Source organism: Ascaphus truei, chromosome 19 (genome assembly GCF_040206685.1).
Source record: "Ascaphus truei isolate aAscTru1 chromosome 19, aAscTru1.hap1, whole genome shotgun sequence".
Taxonomy (NCBI): Eukaryota; Metazoa; Chordata; class Amphibia; order Anura; family Ascaphidae; genus Ascaphus; species Ascaphus truei.
The window spans coordinates 12,144,383-12,166,795 of record NC_134501.1 but is presented as its reverse complement, the minus strand read 5'-3'; the positions used below and the strand labels follow the sequence as shown (position 1 = coordinate 12,166,795).

The window sequence follows — 22,413 nt, the reverse complement described above, 5'->3', positions numbered from 1 at the left end:
TTGACTTCACTGTTATTATTTATCAAGCACTATAGTGGTGTTACTAGGGTGAGTGCTTTGGCTGCATTGCAGCGCCAACAGACCTTGCTATGCGAGTCCGCAGCTTTGACGTTTCCCCTGCGTCTCTCTCTCTGTAGGGGGTGGCTGGCAGGACCAGGTTGGGGGGCTTATCCCGGGAGTAAAGATCGGACGCTCTGCACCTGAACTCCCGCTCCGAGTGAGGGTGGAGAACATCAAGCTGCCAGAAGGCTTTCTCCAGACTTTAAACCAGCACCTGCTCCTGGTGTACACTGGAAAGACACGCCTGGCACGTAACCTCCTGCAGGTAATATACCGGCGACCACTGAGGGTCCACTGGGGGGAGAGAGCACACGTGGGGGGGGGAGGAGTGGGGGAGAGAGCACAGGTGGGGGAGGAGTGGGGGAGAGAGCACAGGTGGGGGAGGAGTGGGGGAGAGAGCACAGGTGGGGGAGGAGTGGGAGAGAGCACAGGTGGGGGAGGAGTGGGGGAGAGTGCACAGGTGGGGGAGGAGTGGGGGAGAGAGCACAGGTGGGGGAGGAGTGGGGGAGAGAGCACAGGTGGGGGAGGAGTGGGGGAGAGAGCACAGGTGGGGGAGGAGTGGGGGAGAGAGCACAGGTGGGGGAGGAGTGGGAGAGAGCACAGGTGGGGGAGGAGTGGGGGAGAGAGCACAGGTTGGGGAGAGCACTGGTGGGGGAGGAGTGGGGGAAGAGCACAGGTGGGGGAGGAGTGGGGGAGAGAGCACAGGTGGGGGAGGAGTGGGGGAGAGAGCACAGGTGGGGGAGGAGTGGGAGAGAGCACAGGTGGGGGAGGAGTGGGGGAGAGAGCACAGGTTGGGGAGAGCACTGGTGGGGGAGGAGTGGGGGAAGGTGGGGGAGGAGTGGGGGAAGAGCACAGGTGGGGGAGGAGTGGGGGAGAGAGCACAGGTGGGGGAGGAGTGGGGGAGAGAGCACAGGTGGGGGAGGAGTGGGGGAGAGAGCACAGGTGGGGGAGGAGTGGGGGAGAGAGCACAGGTGGGGGAGGAGTGGGGGAGAGAGCACAGGTGGGGGAGGAGTGGGGGAGAGAGCACAGGTGGGGGAGGAGTGGGGGAGAGAGCACAGGTGGGGGAGGAATGGGGGAGAGAGCACAGGTGGGGGAGGAATGGGGGAGAGAGCACAGGTGGGGGAGGAATGGGGGAGAGAGCACCGGTGGGGGAGGAGTGGGGGAGAGAGCACAGGTGGGGGAGGAGTGGGGAAAGAGCACAGGTGGGGGAGCGCTGGGGGGGGGGGGGGAAGATCACTTCCTTACACCCCCTCTCCTCTCACTCCCTTCATCAATTACCTGCCTCTCACTCAATCCCACTCCCTCAATCCCCCCTCCTTACTCATTCGCTCCCCCCCAAAACATACATAAAACCCCCCTCCATATACATACAAAACACATTTAACCCCCCAAATACATCCAAACACACCTTGGCGATGGTCTCGGGCCGCGGCTCTCCCCGTCGCGGGCCTCCCTCACTGTCCCGTGCAGGGCCTCTCTCTGACGCCACTGCGCCTCGGCAGCTGATCTCAGCTTCCAGTGCGCCCCGGCATTAGAGGGAGACCTGCAGTTGGGGAGAGCCGTGACCCGGCAAAAACCAGAGGACTGGCAGTCGGACAAAGAAGTTGCAACTTCCTGCGCCGGCCGCAGCCACCGGGCCCGGGTCGCTTGTCCCGGCTCCCCCCCCCCCCTGTTGGCGGCCCTGCTCATACTGATGAGACCCAAAAAGTTGAAATATTTGTCTGTGAGTAGGTTTACTGGCTCTGCACTTCTTAAACCCAGACTGCTGAAAAGCTCTGTAATGCGGCTGGCATAAGCTTATAGGGTTCCAGGTTAAGATGGATGAGAAGTAAAGAGTCACACACTGTGCTCATTTGCATGTCATTACCCAGAATCCCTGGCTGCACTATTTGCTAAGCGATAATGTGGAAAGACAGGGTTACAGACCTGCCTGAGACATGCAAATGCACCACAAGTGGAATTTTTATATTCACCAGCAGTACTCCTGCCCAACACAGGGTGTCACTGTGCCCCCACCTTTTTATACCACTGTGTCTTCTCCTCAGGACGTTCTGCGGAATTGGTACGCGCGGCTTCCTGACATCGTGCAGAACGCAGATGCACTGGTGAGCAACGCAGAGAAGTGCGCCGAGGCCTTCCGTACAGGTGAGACTCCCACCTGCATCCCCAAGCCCCGCGTGGTATTCTATCCGTGCTTTGAAATGAGGACGTCCCTCCACGATAATCTAGATGCGAGAGCCCTGTGGATACTTTAACGCAGCAATCCCCCCCCCCCAGGATGGGCATCATTGTGCCCCTCGGAGCTGAACTGCGCTTTTTACAGCTCCAGGGACTCCCAATATCCTGATATACTTTAAAAATCATTCCAGGGGAAACAAAATGGCTGCCAAATCTCAGCCAATAGGAAAACCGCAACATCGGACGCGGCTTCCTATTGGACAGCCATATATAAACCAGGAAGTAATATCGGTAATTTCACCATTAAGTATCTCGGGAACCGGGAGGATGCTGGAGCAGAAAATAGGTTAGTTAGGGGGTGTTGCTTTTTAATTTCCAAATATTTATCCCATTTTTTAAGTAATTTCTGCTCAGTGGTGGTAGGATGATGGTATTTGGGGGTTGGGGGGGGGGGTGATTTTTTTATTGACATCCTCAGATTAACACTACTTTTCTAATTTGACAAATAGTTCCACTTAAACGTACCACCCCACATAGCTGGACAGAAGAAAAACAAATAACAGTCTAATTGGCTTCCCTAAACAAATCTAACCATACTATCAGCAAATATTTAGCTGCTTTCATTTTGGGGGGAAATTAATGACACGTTAACATCTCTTAATTACTTCTGAAAGGGGGGTGTTTCTCAAGTCAAGTGGTTTCTTTACCTTTTTACCTCGGCCTGTCCTTATCCACTGACGATGAGGGTAGTTGGGGGCTCGTTGAACACACAAGGGAGCTGAACATGTGCAGCTTGGAGGAGAAAGGGGGCGGATCTGATAGAAACATTCAAATGATATGAAGGGTTTCAACGAGGTGCAGCAGGGCAGCATGTCAGAGAAAGGGAAGTGCTGGAGATGAGGCCGTTCTCTGAAGAGTGGTGGGTCGCTTTGGGGAAATGTGAAGTACTTCTTCATATAAAGAGTGATGGACTATCCTCCCAGCATGGGGGGTAGAGGCCAATACAGTAAGGGGGTTCCAAAATTGTTGAGATGGATGAGGCTATCCTAAATATTAAAGAAAGCCAAGGATCACATAGGGTCCGAGGTTTTACAGCAGGTAGGAAAATTGGCAGACTAGGTGGGCCAAATGGTTTCTTTCTGCCATCAAATGCTGTCTCTCTTCTGCACAATCAGTCCCGTGTCTCCTCCCTCTCTGCAGGGAACCTCTCACTCCTGGGACACTGCCTGACCCACTACTGGCAGCAGAAGAAGTGCATGGCTCCAGGATGTGAACCTCTAGCGGTGCGGCGGATAATGGATGCCCTGGAGCCCTCTGTGTATGGGCAGAGCCTGGCTGGAGCCGGGGGAGGAGGCTTCCTGTATATCTTGACGAAGGAACCAGAGCAGAGAGACGTCCTGCAGAAAGTGCTGGAGAACACCCAGGTAATGCATCTCTGATTTTGTTTCGGAGCGACGTCGCCAGGCACTATAAGCGCAGCCTAAGGTGTAAGAATGAACCCAATTTGATTTTTGTAAAAATGTATTTAAAACACAATTCTACATGAACGAGTGAATGGTTTCTTTCATGATATATTGAACTGCGCCGTTGTGGATTTTCTGCGTTTCTTTTACCCGTGGAAGGCTCCTGCTGGGTCCGATGTATGTTAGAAATGTGAATAACAAGCATGCTCACAGGTGGGAACGTCTTGACTTCTAGAACTGGGCAGTACAAGTATATAGTGCACGTTTCCTCTAGGACTTGCAGCAATTCAGAGTGCATCACCTCTAGGACCAGACTGTGCAGGGATACAGGGACTAGTCACCTCTTGGGCGGAAGGGTGTTGGTATTTAAAAGCTGCGTTGTAAGAACATGACCTCCATTAAGGTACCTCGCTGTGTTTCAGGGCCTGGAGCGGTGCAGTCTGCACACTGTGCAGCTCGATATGGAGAGATTTGCGGTGCGGCTTCAGGAGGGGAGTCCAAAAACTGAACATGTGCAACAAACATGACAGATCTACTGTCCAACTTCTTGTAGCACTCGTGATGACTGTCAGGAGAGGGTTGGCAGGCCGAGTGATGCTCTATAGATTAGTACGGGTTAGGATTATGCATGCGAGGTGTCTGGAAGGGATTAGGTGATAATCAGTAGGTTCCTCTCATAGGGGAAGGATAAATTATGCTCTATTGTTCTCAGGGACAGGACTGACTGATGCTCAGTTGGAAGAGGTTAATCAATGCTCTACAGATCTCTCGTGGGAAGCGGTAACCTGTAGTTTGGGGCTCTAAAACAGAAATAATGCCTTTTGTATTTTAGGGGGGGGGATATGATTGGAATTGGAACACATATATAAATTTTGTATACTTATTGAATAATAAAAAAAATCACCATGCGACAATCATTTGACTGAAATGAAGTATAACACTGTGACACCCTATAAACACCACTGCAAAGCAATGTGAAGACCCCAACACCATACGGGATATCCTAGGGATAAAACAAATACCCAACTCCCCATAGAATAAAGTCCCTGTGAGTAATAAGAGACACGTCTAAAACGATCCTCGTGCACTTAGTGTTCCAACCCAGCGATCTCTAATAATAGTGACAGAAATAAGCAGTAGCCAGCGTCACCCTACTAACATTTATTTTATGACAAGATTTTACCCATCTACAGTACTTTTTTTGTACAAAAAAATATACAAAAGGACAAAGAGTAGCAGAAGTGAGAGCAGCGTATTAAATCACAATGGAAAGGGGCATTCATGGTAACATTGTAACACTACGTATTCAATTTCTGCCTTTTTGTATTTTGTCATTATTTAGGATTTTTTTTTCCCTCAAATTGCTACAGCAGAGCACGTGTGAGCCTTACCAATTAAAACCAAGTCTATCAACGATTCATATTTAAAACAAAATAACAAGGTTTAACAGTTTAAATGACATGTTCCCAGCTATTTGTCACTGAATTTTGGCCATTATCATTTACAAATGTCAAACAATTGGGAGGGGGCGGAAGGAGTTCCTTCATTAAACTGCTATAGTGCCAATCAGGGCACAACAGCACAGAAACTCCCACTGCTGTAAATGGGAGTTTGAGTGCCCCGGTCGGCACTATCCCAGATTAATAAATAACCCACAATGTTACAAAGGTGAGTGCTTTTTTTGAGCAGGTCTTGCATCTCTTCTCACCCAATGACATAACAGTTATGCAACAAAAGTTATACAGAATGTTCCACCTCCTGTTAGTAGAACCGGCTATTTACTCTGGAAGGGAAGCAGCCGCGTCCCAATAGGACCAGAGACCATCTGGTGTTACAGGCTGACGATGTACTTAGACACCTCTTTGGAATTTGAAGCCAAACTCTCTCCTCGTGGATCCTGGATACCTGACTGATTAACGCCTGGGATGTGCAATACACAACACCTCCCCCATATATAGCCCTGTACGCCACTGGCATACATTGTCCTCAGCCTCCCTGATAAGGAAGGACAAGGAAATTCATGGCCAAAGTGCCTTCTTGCGAGGCAGACACGACCCCTTTCCTGCTGCAGGGGCTTTTGTAGGGGTGACTGGACACAGCCCTCCAGCAAAGCATCTTGGTGCTTAACTCCATCTACAGTCGAAGGCGCTTAATGTCCTCGCCACGGAAGTCTATGCGCAAAGCCAGCACCTGCCGGACTTCTGCTGGGGTGAGACGCCACGTCAGGGGCCCAGAGTTAGGGCCCCAGTAATCCAGGATCTCTGTGACCTGCAGAGAGTGGGTTAGAAGCGTTGTTGAATGAAATGCTCAAAGTACATGCAATGAGTCAAAACTGAAAACGTTCCTTACATTCACAGCAAGAAAATGACTTTCTAGATTGTACATTGACCCTTTGCCTGACTGCCGGAACTCAGTCACATAACAAAGGGTAGGGCCATCCACCTTCCGTCTGCCATCACTTCATATCGCGTCTTGGGATCATAGGAACGCCGAACGCAATCTCCCCAAAGGCAACAAGTGTGTGTTTTTTTTTTACCATAGCTACTATGTCATGGCGCCCCCAGCATGCGAGAACCCAAAAGGAAACCAGGGGGTCCTCAGTTGAATCTCTCCATTATCAGGTCCGGGGCCCCCCCGGTTCGAGAGGTAGGTACTGGTGAAGTTACCGGTATTACTTCCTAATCTAAGGGGAATTTAAATGGTCATCCAATAGGAAGTCGCAACTGATGATGTCGTGGCTTCCTATTGGCCTGAGATTTAGCAGCCATTTTGTTTCCCCTGGAGAGATTGAAACCTGGTAACTTCACCGGTATCTCGGGAACCAATGGGTCCCTGGGGCTGAAAATAGCTTGGTTTAGCTCCAGACTAGGACCTCCCTGGTTCCGATCCGTGTGTTTTAACCAGTAACCCGCAGAAAGCGAGCGCTGGTACCATTTATATTCACTCCTGAGGAATAATATAAAATATATGCAACAGTGATATTATTAAATTGCTATTTTTTACCAAATATTTCTACCAGGATCAGCATCTTTTATACAGTTATACCTTGCTGTGTATTGCACGCTGCTCCTTTGTGTCATGCTCCTAAAGAGGGAATGCTAAATCTGTTTGATTGGCTCCACTAATTTTGTATATATTTTAAGGAATTCTTACAATCACTCATTTATATATATTTTAAGGCGTTCTTACAATCACTAACTCAGCGGTTCCCAACCCTTTTTACACTGTGCCCCCCTGCTTGAAAATATTTGTTCCGTGAACCCCTAATTAATAAAATGTTATTGCTAAGAAAACTGTGTGACCGTGTGTGTGTGTGCAGACAGCATGGGGGGGTATAGCGGTCACTCACTGCGGGAGTTTCCAAAGTCGCAACCCACTCTGCCTTGCAGCTGTGGATGCGAAGCGAGCGACTTCGGAAGCTCCTGCTGTAAGTGACAGCTACATCACCCACACTAAGGTGCAGTTTGGGGCGCAGCCACCCCACACAGGCTCAGGAACTCGCCATACTGCCGGGAAGCCGCCATTTTTGTAACGTACCCCATGGACACCCCTCACGAACCCCCTGTTGGGAATCACTGCTGTGTGTGTGTGTATAATATAAAGCAGATTTGTTGTGGATTGTGATCCATCCTGGTCTGAAGGGCTGGAAGATACACCACATTCCTGGATTCGCCAGTGAATGTATATTGATCCTATTGTTCCGAGCTGTGGGGACTGTGTTCTCTGTGCATATATATTTTGCATCTCATTTGCAGGGTTGAAAACTGTATTCCCTGAAACCACCCAGGTTCGCTACCAGTAGCCCATCAAACCTCTCCAACATGCTCATAACAAACAGACTGACATCCAACCAGAATGCAGAAACATACAGACTTGTAATGAAACATCACAGACCACTGCCCTAGGGGCTTACATACACTTCGGATCTTACCCTCTCCAGGTTCAAGATTGTTGCCATTTGGGAGAGTCGGGCAAACTTATCTCTGATGGTCCAGGTGGTGACGGTGGTCAGGTAAGTAACGAGAGAGCGCAGCTCCTTGTCAAACTGCAGTCCTCCCAGCTGTGAGCAACACAAGGCAACGTTACGGGTGGGAGAGACGAGGATGTCAAGGGAGTAAGGGGGGAACGGAGTAAGGGGGGAGGGAGTATTTACATTTTACTAGACTAAACAAGCCGGACCATGTAAACGTGGCAGAGCAGATGCAGTACCAACAACTGAATAAGAAGTATTAAATAATGGACGGATATAGCAGACATTCTTGGTGCCGCCGGGTTATTGCAGCGGGACACACAACGCGCCAGCGGGAGCAGACGCTATTTAAAAGAATTGGCTGCATCCAGAAAAGGGAATACCATGCTAGTGTACCTGCTGGCGCACGCCAACGGGTGTGATCACGTCTGCTACAGCTGCAGACTTAAAACTGATGTTAACAAGTGTGCCACGGGTAACTGGTGAGTGTGGCTTCACTAGTGCCTGTGCTCACGCCTTACCCTACTGAATGTCGACTTCAAAACCACTTTCTCCAGCTCTATAGCGATAAGACTGGTCAGCAGGCTCGTGAGGTTCTCATAGATAACTGGGGATAGGCCGGCCTGCAGAGAGAGACAGGAGCAGAATTAGCCGCTGTGACCACGTCCATAACATCCTACAACATGCCACAGGTGATCAGGTCTCCTTTCATATCATTAACAGGCCTTACAGCTTGGGAAGCCTCCGTTTGGTTCAGTTCACAGTGAAGTCACTTGTACGTGAAACAAATACATTTTGTTAACAAAAAGGATAAACAGGAACTGCCTTTGCAATGAGACCTGATGCCACCAGACATGGAACCTTAACAGAGCAATCCACCCTATCTAACCTTCACGTGTTTTATTATTTTCACAGGAATTGAACCGGGGGGCCCTCTACAGCGAAACCGCATTCATTTTCATCTCTGTGAACCCCTGGTTCCATTGATGCTTACTGGTGAAGTTACTGGTATTACATCCTGGTTTTAAAGAGGATTTAAATGGTCAGCCAACAGGAAGCCAGAACCGTTGTTGCAGCTTCCTATTGGTCCAATATTTAGCAGCCATTTTGTTTCCCGAGGGAGATTTAAACCCGGTAACAGCGTCGGGGCCACACTAAGGTATAGACATGTACGCGCTGCGTCTTTGCTGAAGGTAGCGCAAAGGACTTGCAGCAGACAGGATCCAGACACTAGACGGCTCACCTTGAACTCCACCATGAGCTGCTCCAGGTTCACTATAAATTGCTGCACCCACGGGTCGTTTGCTTCATAGTCATTAAACTCCTCCTAATAAAGATAACGGGATATACAGTGACTTACAGCTAAAACGTGGGGGGGGGGGGGGGAGGGGGGAGAGAGGTTGGGTTTGAACACCCATTGCTTCTGTCCCCACTCACTCTCAGTACTTTATCTCTCTTAGTATTTAATCTCCCGTCAGTGTCACAGCCACACCAGCACTAAGAAGGACAACGCTCACCTCCTCGATGTTGTGAGACACAGACAGGAAGAGGTTAATCCACGGTTTGACTTGTGGTTTCACGGCTGCATTGTTTAGCTCCCCAAGGCCTTCCTGTTCCACAGGAAAGACAAATGCAACAGTTACGATTGTAAGCTCTGCGGGGCAGGGATTTCCCTTCATATTGTGTGATTTTATGTGTATTGCATTATAATTCATGGTAAAGTGTTGCGTACATTGTCGGTACTATATAACAATATGCATACATGCCTCTTTATCATATATACGCAGTTACTACTACTGAACACTGAAAGATGATACTATGTAAAGTCCGGCGCTTGCGGACTTACCTGCAGGAGGTCTCTGAATTTGTTGGACTCCGAGGCCATGTCTGACAGGCAGCTGTCGATCTTGGCTTTTGCTTGCTCACCTCCCAGGTTTGGGCTGAACAACTTCCTGCAATCATTCTGGGGGCAGCAGAGAGAAAACCGGCTGCAGATTCAATGCGTGACTTAACGAGGGCAAAAATGTCCCTGCTACAGAAACAGAGCCCTCCCAGGAACGCTCCACTTAGAGGGACCCTACAACTGCAACAATGTCCATTTGCCCGGAGACCTTCCTCCGGAATAAAGCAGGGACTATCCAGTTACCTATAAAGCCTCCTATGCCACATCCCTAGGTAAATACCATATCATGACTGAGCCCCAGTCAAGTGCTGCCTGCACCCTAAACCAGTAATCCTCTCCAGCACCGCACACCTGGGTACAACACTAACCTCGGCATAACTCTTCCCGCTTTGTTTTACGGAACAATTCGCAGTGGGACCCCCACCATGAGTTTGAGAGCTACTCATGATTGCACCTGTCCTTTCACAAACACACCCCACAAATACTTTTCCCCCACCAATGTCCCATGCTCAGGTGCAATAGAGATTTGCCCTTCCTGAGACACTGCAAGAAGGATTTATTAAATGATCAATTTTTTGTGTGTGTGCACAAATGTGTATGTATAAATATTACGTGTATGTATCTATATATAGTTTGGATACGATACCAGCACAACACATTTCTCTCTACTTGTGCATGATGTTCGCTCCTTTCTGGATCTATTAAACATACACAGATGTTACCTGGTATGAAAATATTCACTTTCAGGTATTATTAATTGTGGTGCAGTCTACATTTAATATTAAATGCTAAGAATATGGAAAAGATATACAGGAAAAGTATATGGAATACTCACGTGTGTGTGAGTGTGTATGCCAATATATTTTTACTGTTGGTCTTTTCCCTATTTTTATTATATAGTTACATAGTAGATGAGGTTGAAAAAAGACATACGTCCATCAAGTTCAACCTATGCTAAATTTAGACGGTAGATACTTTATACTATATTTGTACTTAAAGTATATTGATCCAGAGGAAGGCAAACAAAAACCCCCAGTGACATATCATCTAATGATATCTCAAGGGGGGGAAATAAATTCCTCCCTGACTAGTTCTGTTAAAAGCTACTTGTATTGTCCCCGAATATATTTGTATATAGTTCTCATATCCCCTCTTAGACACCTCTTTTCTAATGTAAACAAATCTAATTTAGCCAACATTTTCCATCCTCTTTATTGATTTGGTGGCTCTTCTCTGCACTTTTTCTAGTTCCATAATGTATTTTTTAGGAGGTGCTCCATATTCAAGGTGTGGACTTACTAATCTTATACTATATTAGTGAAAGCACTGTATGTTTGCCTGCCTGCCTGCATGCATGCATGCCTGCCTGCCTGGATGTCCGGTGTCCCTAGCGGCAATCTCATTGGTCCCTTGGGCCGCCCGCCCCCGCACACCTCTCATTGGGCTCACACACTCACACCACCCCCTTGGCCCGCCCCCCACACCTCTCATTGGCCTGAGGCGGAGTGACGGGCCAAAGGTCCAAAAAAAACAAAAAACAAAAAAAAAAACACACACATTCACACACACACACACACACACACACACACACACACACACACACACACACACACACACACACACACACACACACACACAACCCCCCCACACACACGGTGTTACATACATTAGCGGGGCTCACAGTGTTAGCAGCACATCTCCCGCTCTCTTCCCCACCGGTCCCGGAGGCTCCGCCTCTCCCTGTTTCCCGCGCTTTCACCCCCCCCCCCCCTCCACGTGGGAGCTGCCGGACGGGTGAGGGAGGAGCTGCCGGACGGGTGAGGGAGCTGCCGGACGGGTGAGTGAGCGGTCTTCACGTCCCCTCACCCCCGTTCACCTCCCCCCACTCACTTCCCCTCCACCCCCCCCGGCGCCGCTACACTCAGCGGGGGAGCGGAGTGATCACCTCCCCTCACTCACTTCCCCTCCACCCCCCCAGGCGCCGCTACACTCAGCGGGGGAGCGGAGTGATCACCTCCCCTCACTCACTTCCCCTCCACCCCCCCCCCCCCCGCGCCGCTACACTCAGCGGGGAGCGGAGTGATCACCTCCCCTCACTCACTTCCCCTCCACCCCCCCCCGGCGCCGCTACACTCAGCGGGGGAGCGGAGTGATCACCTCCCCTCACTCACTTCCCCTCCACCCCCCCCCCCGGCGCCGCTACACTCAGCGGGGGAGCGGAGTGATCACCTCCCCTCACTCACTTCCCCTCCACCCCCCCCCGGCGCCGCTACACTCAGCGGGGGAGCGGAGTGATCACCTCCCCTCACTCACTTCCCCTCACTCACTTCCCCTCCACCCCCCCCCCCCGGCGCCGCTACACTCAGCGGGGGAGCGGAGTGATCACCTCCCCTCACTCACTTCCCCTCCCCCCTCCCCGGCGCCGCTACACTCAGCGGGGGAGCGGAGTGATCACCTCCCCTCACTCACTTCCCCTCCACCCCCCCCCCCGGCGCCGGATACACTCAGCGGGGGAGCGGAGTGATCACCTCCCCTCACTCACTTCCCCTCCACCCCCCCCCCCCGGCGCCGCTACACTCAGCGGGGGAGCGGCCACAACACGCTGCCTCCCGCCTCAGATCCACGTGGGAGCTGCCGGACGGGTGAGTGAGCGGCCTTCACCTCCCCTCACCCACCCCTCACTACACTTCCCCTCCCTTCCACATCCCCTCCACCCCCCCTCCACCTCCCTCACCCACCCCTCACTACACTCCCCTCCACCCCTCACCCCCCCCTCACCCACCCCTCACTACACTCCCCTCCCTTCCACCTCCCTCCCCTTCACCTCCCCTCCACCCCCCCCCTCCACCCTCCCCTTCACCTCCCCTCCACCCCCCCTCCACCCCCCCCCCTTCACCTCCCCTCCACCCCCCCCCCTTCACCTCCCCTTCACCTCCCCTCCACCCCCCCCCCTTCACCTCCCCTCCACCTTCACCCCCCTTCACTCCCCCTTACAACCTCCTTCACTCCCCCTTACAACCTCCCACCACCTTCCCACCACCTCCCCCCTCTTCCCCACCACCTCCCCCCCTTTCCACCGCCCCCCCCCCTTTCCACCGCCCCCCCCCCTTCCCCCCTTCCCACCTCCCCCCCTTCCCACCACCTCCCCCCTTCCCACCACCTCCCCCCTCCTCCCCCCTTCCCACCTCCTCCCCCCTCCCCCCTTCCCACCTCCTCCCCCCTTCCCACCTCCTCCCCCCTTCCCACCACCTCCCCCCTCTTCCCCCCTGCCCACCACCTCCCCCCTTCCCACCACCTCCCCCCTCCTCCCCCTTCCCACCTCCTCCCCCCTCCCCCCTTCCCACCTCCTCCCCCCTTCCCACCACCTCCCCCCTCTTCCCCCCTTCCACCACCTCCCCCCTCTTCCCACCACTTCCCCCCTCTTCCCACCACTTCCCCTCCTCCATCTCCACCTCCCCCCCCTTCCCCTCCTCCACCTCCCCCCTTCCCCTCCTCACCTCCCACCTTACCCTCCTCACCTCCCCCCTTACTCTCCTCACTTCCCCTCCTCCACCTCCCCCTTTCCCCATCCCCTCTTCCCCCCCTCCACCCCTCTTTCCCCCCTCCACCCCTCTTTCCCCCTTCCCCCCTCTTTCCCCCTTCCCCCCTTTCCCTCCTCCCCCACCTTTCCCCCCTTTACCCCCTTTCCCCCTCCCCCCCTTCACCCTTTCCCCCACCTCCCCCCTTCCCCTCCTCCCCCACCTCCCTCTTCCCCCTTCCTCTCCTCCACCTCCCCCTTCCCTTCCTCCCTTCACCTCCTGTCACCCACCCCCCCTTCGCCTCCTGTCACCCCCCTCCTGTCACCCCCCCCCCTCCCTTCACCTCCTGTCACCCCCCCCCCCCCTCCCTTCACCTCCCGGCAACCCCCTCCACCTCCCGTCACCCCCCCTTCACCCCCCCTTCACCTCCCCTCCGCCCTCCCCTCACCATCCCCCACCACCCCCCCCTCACCACCCCTCCGCCCCCCTTCACCTCCCCTCACCACCCCTCCGACCTCCCCTCCCCTCCTTCAACGCCTTTCGTCCGCCCTCCCGCCTCTGCCTTTCTCCCACCCGCACTTCTGCCTTTCACCCGCCCACCGCTCACATCCCCGCGCCACACAGCCGCCGCACGCACTCAACAGACACCCGCCACTCGACACACACCCGCCGCCTCTCACCCACCCCACACACTCCTGGCGCATCCTGCCCCTACGCAACAATATCACTGACCAGCTGTCACCTGCACTCGCCACACACCCGCCGCCTCACACCCTAGCAGGACCCCGACCCACAGCCAGCACTCACTACCCACGCGCCACCCGTACTGAACACCCACCCGCCGCATCACACCCTAGCAGGACCCCGACCCACAGCCAGCACTCACTACCCACGCGCCACCCGTACTGAACACCCACCTGCCGCCTCACACACGCTCACACCCTAGCAGGACACATTCATCACATTTTTACATCACTTATGTCACCAAAATATACATTGTACTGTGGTGTGTTTACAATAAACCATTTTTATACAACATCGTATTACATTTTCTTCCATCTTTCTTTTCAACATTATTATCCAACCTTTCCAACAAATAGTCACCTATTGTTCCACCATTTATAAATAATACTACCTATTACGCATTTACATCCCGGGCAACGCCGGGTCTCTCAGCTAGTGCTTTATACAGTAGTATAATGATACTTTCTTCCCTTCCATTCCCCGTTTAATGCGAGATAAGATCTTGTTTGCATTTGCAGAGCAGCAGATATATACATACATGTATGTATGTATGTATGTATATATATATACACACACACACACACACACACCTCTGTCTAAGTGTGTCACTGTGTGATCTGGGTTGTTTCATCTCATCTACACGTCTTTGAAGTGTTGATGAGATGCTCCAACGGGCAGGAGCGGATTTAAATCCCTGCCGACTGGAGCAAGAGAGGGAGCAATGCAGGACGTACAACTTATGTCACAAGGGCCTCCAGGGGGCATTCTTTCATGACGTACGTCATACATGCATGGGGCACTGAAGGGGTTAAATTATTCTTTCCTGACAATAACACACACAGAATCCCAGCAAGCTCCGGAAGCCCAAAAACACCCTGACACCAGCTTGCCTGCAGTGTAATTATATTACAGTCGGCGTCATCACTTACTCTCTCCCTACAACTTTATACATATAGCTGCCTCACTTGTACATCCTCTCCCAACTCTTAGTGTAAATAAACATATTACAAATTGTATAAAATCTCTGACTTGCTGTATCACCTGCCAGCCCCAGAGAAGAACCCTGTGAGGCTGCAAAGCACCATACTACCTAGTCCCTTTCATTTGTTTCACATGGAATAAGGTTCAAATACGGCTACAATCCTTTTGGTCCCAGCTAGGCCCTTTTCTCTGGATACAAACACGAAGCCCCTTCCCGGGGAATGTCCCTTGCACAGAGACCTCCCACCCTCACTGCATCGCAGCCACGCGCTCTCATACCTCCAAGTTTTTCTTTAATGTCATGATGTTCTCGCTGCAAACCTCCACGTTATTCAGAGAGACCTAAAAGAACAGAAGATGTAAGAATCCTGTTAAGCAATCATCCCGGCACAGAGGGAAGCTGAACAACGCCTAGTAAAGCGCCCGAAGCCAGCCCCAGATCCCCGCTCTCCCTCACCAGGAAGGACATCTTGGCTTCGTCGTTGCTTTCGATGCCCTTGGTGTCAAACTTGCCCTGCTGCAGACTGCTGTGCATGAGGCTGACCGCGCTGCTCACGCCACGCTGGATGTCCTGGAACGTGGTAGCTGGGAAGCCCATCCTAAGCTTGTTACACAGAACCTCTCTGTAAGGGACAATGGGTCAGAAACGGATCACAGCAGCATGTGCTGCATTACCCAGCCACAGTCCCACCTCATACATGGTCTCCTGTGTTTATAAATTGTTTTGCATTTTAACCTCTACGTCAGTGGTTACCAACCATTGTTACTTTGGCTTTATGCACCCTCTGCTACAAAATATTTGTTCTGCGAACACCCAATTAATTAATCTTATTGCCGACTAACAAAACTGTGGGACTGACTCCAGGCATATAGTGTCCCGAGCTCGTGGGAGGGGAACCCACACTTAATAAGGCCCCAAACTGCACCTCAATAATGTGCAGACAGCATGGGGAGTATAGCTGTCACACACTGGGTGAGCTTCCAAAGTCACGCCCCACAATGCCTTACTTTGGAAGCTCCTGCTGTGACAGCTATACCACCCATGCTATGGTGCAGTTTGGGGTCTTAGTGCGCCGGCCCCCCACGTCTCAGGACCCCACTATACTGCCTGGGATCCGACAATTATTTTCTTGGGTGAACACCTCACGAGACCCTAGGGGATCCCTAACCCCCGGTTGGGAATCACTGCTCTACGTGGATAGCGACACATGAGTGCAAAGGATTAAGTACGGCGATAATAACAAAGAAAGGATTAATCCAGGGGCTGGCCCACGGAAGTCCTCAAGGGCCACCAACAGGCCTGGTATTAAGGACATCCCTGCTGCAGCACAGGCGGCTCAATCAGTGACCGAGCCACCTGTGCTGAAGCAGGGATATCCTTAAAACCGGAGCTGTTGGTCCTGGAGGACTGGAGTTGACCACTCCTGGATTAAGCAATACTCGGTAAGAGTTGGGAAGGGATGTTCTGCTCATCTCCATCATTAAAATAATTAGGTCATGATGAGCAGATCTCTGCAGAAGATAAAACACCAGCCACGTGCAGGACTCTTTGTAAGTATGAAGAATTAATCTCTGGGTTGCAGAAAGATTGTTGAGCAACACTCCGGATCTGCCCAGCAATGCTCAACTTATCCCTAGTAAGAAAACAATGAGGTCATGCATGTCAGACTTTTACAGCCAGGGTTAAGCTATATTCAGTAGAACATTTTAGGTTGAACAGGGCGTTGTGTTGCTCTGCATAACTGTAGCAGAGAGGAGGTGAGGAAATACAATCGTTAAAATGCAAAAGCCATTCTGGCAGTCAATGGCTGTTCAATCGATTGGCTGTTAAAGACTGTTACACTACAGTGCATCTACAGCTGGAGGGCTGGCTAAAAGGGACCATTTAAGAGATGTTTTACAGATCATTAATAGAAAGAAGGTAAGTGATGCTATGCAGATCTCCTGCAGATCTGTGTAATTGCTGTTAAGTAGATCTTTACCAGTTAAAGGTGCAGTCCCTCCAATGACCAGATTTAGCCAAATGGAAGTGAAAATTTTAAGGCGTCAACGGTAATTGAATAATTTTTGACAGAAACCAGGCACATATATATTAAAAAAATTATATATATATTTGTAAACATGATAAACCGAGACATGGGAAAGGTTTGATTTTATCTGGCTACTCCCCTTTTGTATGATATTCCTTTGTGCATAATACGCAGAGCCCATGGTGGGTTACAGGTTAAGTAAACACGTGATTGAGAAGGGATTGCATCTTTTAACAGCCCCTTTTGCTGATTCTGTATATGAACGGATTTCTGGACCCTTTGGCAGCGAACAGTTTCAGTAATGTACCCCCTTTGTAACGAGTGAGCAGATGCTGTGCGCCGCACCCACACAGGGAAGAGATGAGCAGAACCGAATGACAAGGAAGACGAGGCTGCCTCAGGGTCAACGCTGCAAGGTCACCTGAAGTCCGATTCCAACATGGTGGTGGAGAGGTTGATCATGGCGCACAGGCAGTCGATGCTGGAGCTGGACAGGGCGCGGCCGATGCACTTCTTCACGATGTAGAAGACATCATCCACCATGCTGGAGATCAGCTGACCTCTCTCGCACGTGTCCATGGCGACGGCCTGAAGGAGGCGGCAGAGAAGGAAGTTAATCCCTTCCAGTGCTAAATGCGCTACCTGGCAATCTGTTGCAGGCCCCTCTCACCCCGAAGGGGTTAAACCACAAGAAAGGTACTACAATATCCACAGAAAAGGCAAAACACGTCGCAGGACTGTAAGCCCTCCGGGGCAGTGAATCTTTTCCGGCACGGCTTACTTTCATGTATTATGGATGTATTTGTAACATTCTTCCCTGTATTATCTGGTGTATTGTGTCTGTATATCTTGCATGTTACCTCTGTACAGTGCTGCCGACATGCGTTGCTCTGCAGAAATAAAAATACAATACAAGCTCTCCCGGGCAGGGCCCTAATTATTGTGTGTATCTATTTGCGCTTGTTTGTCCTTATTTGGTATGTTATTCTCTGCACCCCCATTGTACTGCGCTGTGGAGTATGTTGGCACTTTACAAATAAACGATAATAATAGCAATGCAAAAGTCAGACGTTCAGGTAATGTTCTCTGCAAGTTACTGTAGTAACAACACGCACCACAGGGGGCATCAGAGGGGCAACTAACAATTCAGGGCACCCCTGCTCTTCAGCGGACACGTACCCCACTTGACACACACACATTCTCAGCACGGTCCACATTCAGCCCCGCCCCCATGTCACAGTGCACACACCCTATTTCTCAAACTGCTCCCCCCCATTCACACAGAGTGATGGGTGCTATCACACGATTCACATTCACGGCAGGGAGGCTGCGATCCGCTTTTCCTCTCTCCCCTCTGTGCTGGGCTGAGACAGGAGAGCGAGTGGAGGCGGATCGCAGCCTCTCAGTCTCCAGACTGGGACGCGCCAGCTGAGTAACCGGCAGACTATTTCCCCCAGGGGCCGCAGCACCGTTGGCAAACGGTCGCAGAACCCTGGTTGAGAAGATGACCTGGTAACTAGGAACGCTCTGACATGGCGTTAGGAAATGAAGGCAGAAGAAGATCATGGACAGCATTGCCTGCAATGCACTCAGTTCCTAGGGGGGGCATATTACCTTGTTAACAGTCTCTCTCATGAAGAACTCTTCCATGGTGATGTAGTATCCAATGAGTTCCTGCATGGAACAGCTTAGCAAGCAATGCTTCAGGAGCTTGTCCAGACTCTGCAGGTGCTCTGAACCAGGGGGAAATATATGGTGAGAATCCAGCCTCAGATCTGTTTTGTCCAAGCTCCTGAATTGAGGCTTCTATTACTATCTGCATTCAAACACAGACCTACACATATCCTAGACACACACACTTTCCAGTTTGTTGTCTCCTCATCCTTATACTAAATAAATTATTTAAAAAAAAAAAAAACAACCTTAAGAAGATTAAACAGTGTTTGTGATTCAATTTATTTTGTTGCTTGACAAAAACAAGGACTATGGTCCTTCCCCTGAGAAAAAGCCACAACTTTCCATAAAATCGATACATTTCTTGTTTATGAATTACAAACTAATCCAGTTTCTCTTCTAACTACACCGTATATACTAGGCCCGTTTCCACGGTGCCCAAATGTCACATGCGGGAGTAATCACACAGTGTCCAAATATCGCATGCGGGAGTAATCACACGCTGCCCAAATGTCGCATGCGGGAGTAATCACACAGTGTCCAAATATCGCATGCGGGAGTAATCACACAGTGTCCAAATATCGCATGCGGGAGTAATCACACGGTGCCCAAATATCGCATGCGGGAGTAATCACACGGTGCCCAAATATCACATGCGGGAGTAATCACCTGGTGCCCAAATGTCGCATGCGGGAGTAATCACACGGTGCCCAAATATCACATGCGGGAGTAATCACCTGGTGCCCAAATGTCGCATGCGGGAGTAATCACACAGTGTCCAAATATCGCATGCGGGAGTAATCACACAGTGCCCAAATATCGCATGCGGGAGTAATCACACGGTGCCCAAATATCGCATGCGGGAGTAATCACACGGTGCCCAAATATCGCATGCGGGAGTAATCACAGTGTCCAAATATCGCATGTGGGAGTAATCACACAGTGTCCAAATATCGCATGCGGGAGTAATCACACAGTGTCCAAATATCGCATGCGGGAGTAATCACACGGTGCCCAAATATCGCATGCGGGAGTAATCACACAGTGTCCAAATATCGCATGCGGGAGTAATCACACGGTGCCCAAATATCGCATGCGGGAGTAATCACACAGTGTCCAAATATCGCATGCGGGAGTAATCACACGGTGCCCAAATATCACATGCGGGAGTAATCACACGGTGCCCAAATGTCGCATGCGGGAGTAATCACACGCTGCCCAAATATCGCATGCGGGTGAAATCACACGGTGCACAAATATCGCATGCGGGAGTAATCACACGGTGCCCAAATATCGCATGCGGGAGTAATCACACGGTGCCCAAATGTCGCATGCGGGAGTAATCACATGGTGCCCAAATATCGCATGCGGGAGTAATCACACGGTGCCCAAATATCGCATGCGGGAGTAATCACACAGTGTCCAAATATCGCATGCGGGAGTAATCACACGGTGCCCAAATATCGCATGCGGGAGTAATCACACGGTGCCCAAATGTCGCATGCGGGAGTAATCACCTGGTGCCCAAATGTCGCATGCGGGAGTAATCACACGGTGCCCAAATATCGCATGCGGGAGTAATCACACGGTGCCCAAATATCACATGCGGGAGTAATCACACGGTGCCCAAATGTCGCATGCGGGAGTAATCACACGCTGCCCAAATATCGCATGCGGGTGAAATCACACGGTGCACAAATATCGCATGCGGGAGTAATCACACGGTGCCCAAATATCGCATGCGGGGGTAATCACACGGTGCCCAAATGTCGCATGCGGGAGTAATCACATGGTGCCCAAATATCGCATGCGGGAGTAATCACACGGTGCCCAAATATCGCATGCGGGAGTAATCACACGGTGCCCAAATATCGCATGCGGGAGTAATCACACGGTGTCCAAATATCGCATGCGGGAGTAATCACACGGTGCCCAAATGTCGCATGCGGGAGTAATCACACGGTGCCCAAATGTCGCATGCGGGAGTAATCACACGGTGCCCAAATGTCGCATGCGGGAGTAATCACACGGTGCCCAAATATCGCATGCGGGAGTAATCACCTGGTGCCCAAATGTCGCATGCGGGAGTAATCACACGCTGCCCAAATGTCGCATGCGGGAGTAATCACACGGTGCCCAAATATCACATGCGGGAGTAATCACACAGTGTCCAAATATCGCATGCGGGAGTAATCACACGGTGCCCAAATGTCGCATGCGGGAGTAATCACACGGTGCCCAAATATCGCATGCGGGAGTAATCACACAGTGTCCAAATATCGCATGCGGGAGTAATCACACAGTGTCCAAATATCGCATGCGGGAGTAATCACCTGGTGCCCAAATGTCGCATGCGGGAGTAATCACACGGTGCCCAAATATCGCATGCGGGAGTAATCACACAGTGTCCAAATATCGCATGCGGGAGTAATCACACGGTGCCCAAATATCGCATGCGGGAGTAATCACACAGTGTCCAAATATCGCATGCGGGAGTAATCACACGGTGCCCAAATATCGCATGCGGGAGTAATCACCTGGTGCCCAAATATCGCATGCGGGAGTAATCACCTGGTGCCCAAATGTCGCATGCGGGAGTAATCACACGGTGCCCAAATATCGCATGCGGGAGTAATCACACGGTGCCTAAATGTCGCATGCGGGAGTAATCACACGGTGCCCAAATGTCGCATGCGGGAGTAATCACACGGTGCCCAAATGTCGCATGCGGGAGTAATCACACGCTGCCCAAATATCGCATGCGGGTGAAATCACACGGTGCCCAAATATTGCATGCGGGAGTAATCACACGGTGCCCAAATATCGCATGCGGGAGTAATCACACGGTGCCCAAATATCGCATGCGGGAGTAATCACACAGTGCCCAAATATCGCATGCGGGAGTAATCACACGGTGCCCAAATATCGCATGCGGGAGTAATCACACAGTGCCCAAATGTCGCATGCGGGAGTAATCACACGGTGCCAAAATGTCGCATGCGGGAGTAATCACACGGTGCCCAAATATTGCATGCGGGAGTAATCACACGGTGCCCAAATATCGCATGCGGGAGTAATCACACGGTGCCCAAATATCGCATGCGGGAGTAATCACACAGTGCCCAAATATCGCATGCGGGAGTAATCACACGGTGCCCAAATATCGCATGCGGGAGTAATCACACAGTGTCCAAATATCGCATGCGGGAGTAATCACACGGTGCCCAAATATCGCATGCGGGAGTAATCACACAGTGTCCAAATATCGCATGCGGGAGTAATCACACGGTGCCCAAATATCGCATGCGGGAGTAATCACCTGGTGCCCAAATATCGCATGCGGGAGTAATCACCTGGTGCCCAAATGTCGCATGCGGGAGTAATCACACGGTGCCCAAATATCGCATGCGGGAGTAATCACACGGTGCCTAAATGTCGCATGCGGGAGTAATCACACGGTGCCCAAATGTCGCATGCGGGAGTAATCACACGGTGCCCAAATGTCGCATGCGGGAGTAATCACACGCTGCCCAAATATCGCATGCGGGTGAAATCACACGGTGCCCAAATATTGCATGCGGGAGTAATCACACGGTGCCCAAATATCGCATGCGGGAGTAATCACACGGTGCCCAAATATCGCATGCGGGAGTAATCACACAGTGCCCAAATATCGCATGCGGGAGTAATCACACAGTGCCCAAATATCGCATGCGGGAGTAATCACACAGTGCCCAAATGTCGCATGCGGGAGTAATCACACGGTGCCCAAATGTCGCATGCGGGAGTAATCACACGGTGCCCAAATATCGCATGCGGGAGTAATCACACGCTGCCCAAATGTCGGTCTAGGACTACAAGTGACCTCGTCGCAGGGACACTTTGCTGCCAA

The 22,413-nt window shown here is 51.4% G+C and overlaps 2 protein-coding genes across 3 annotated transcripts in view; one reads left to right on the top strand and one right to left on the bottom strand.

Moving 5' to 3' along the window:
* The window catches only part of FCSK (fucose kinase), a 29,153-nt gene extending 23,134 nt beyond the window's left edge, over window positions 1-6,019 (top strand). For both annotated transcript variants that reach the window (XM_075576591.1, XM_075576592.1), the window contains exons 21-24: window positions 138-325; window positions 2,106-2,205; window positions 3,439-3,662; window positions 4,124-6,019. In XM_075576591.1, coding sequence (XP_075432706.1) covers window positions 138-325; window positions 2,106-2,205; window positions 3,439-3,662; window positions 4,124-4,228 — 617 coding nt within the window. In that variant the 3' untranslated portion in view covers window positions 4,229-6,019. The remainder of the gene's footprint in view (window positions 1-137; window positions 326-2,105; window positions 2,206-3,438; window positions 3,663-4,123) is intronic.
* COG4 (component of oligomeric golgi complex 4) overlaps window positions 4,848-22,413 on the bottom strand; it is a 37,819-nt gene continuing 20,253 nt past the window's right edge. Inside the window, exons 10-19 of the mRNA XM_075576593.1 lie at window positions 18,462-18,580; window positions 17,269-17,435; window positions 15,275-15,440; window positions 15,097-15,159; window positions 9,518-9,634; window positions 9,189-9,281; window positions 8,915-8,998; window positions 8,193-8,294; window positions 7,633-7,761; window positions 4,848-5,969 (exon numbers count right to left, since the gene is read on the bottom strand). Of these exons, the coding sequence (XP_075432708.1) occupies window positions 5,835-5,969; window positions 7,633-7,761; window positions 8,193-8,294; window positions 8,915-8,998; window positions 9,189-9,281; window positions 9,518-9,634; window positions 15,097-15,159; window positions 15,275-15,440; window positions 17,269-17,435; window positions 18,462-18,580 (1,175 nt within the window). The 3' untranslated portion in view covers window positions 4,848-5,834. The remainder of the gene's footprint in view (window positions 5,970-7,632; window positions 7,762-8,192; window positions 8,295-8,914; window positions 8,999-9,188; window positions 9,282-9,517; window positions 9,635-15,096; window positions 15,160-15,274; window positions 15,441-17,268; window positions 17,436-18,461; window positions 18,581-22,413) is intronic.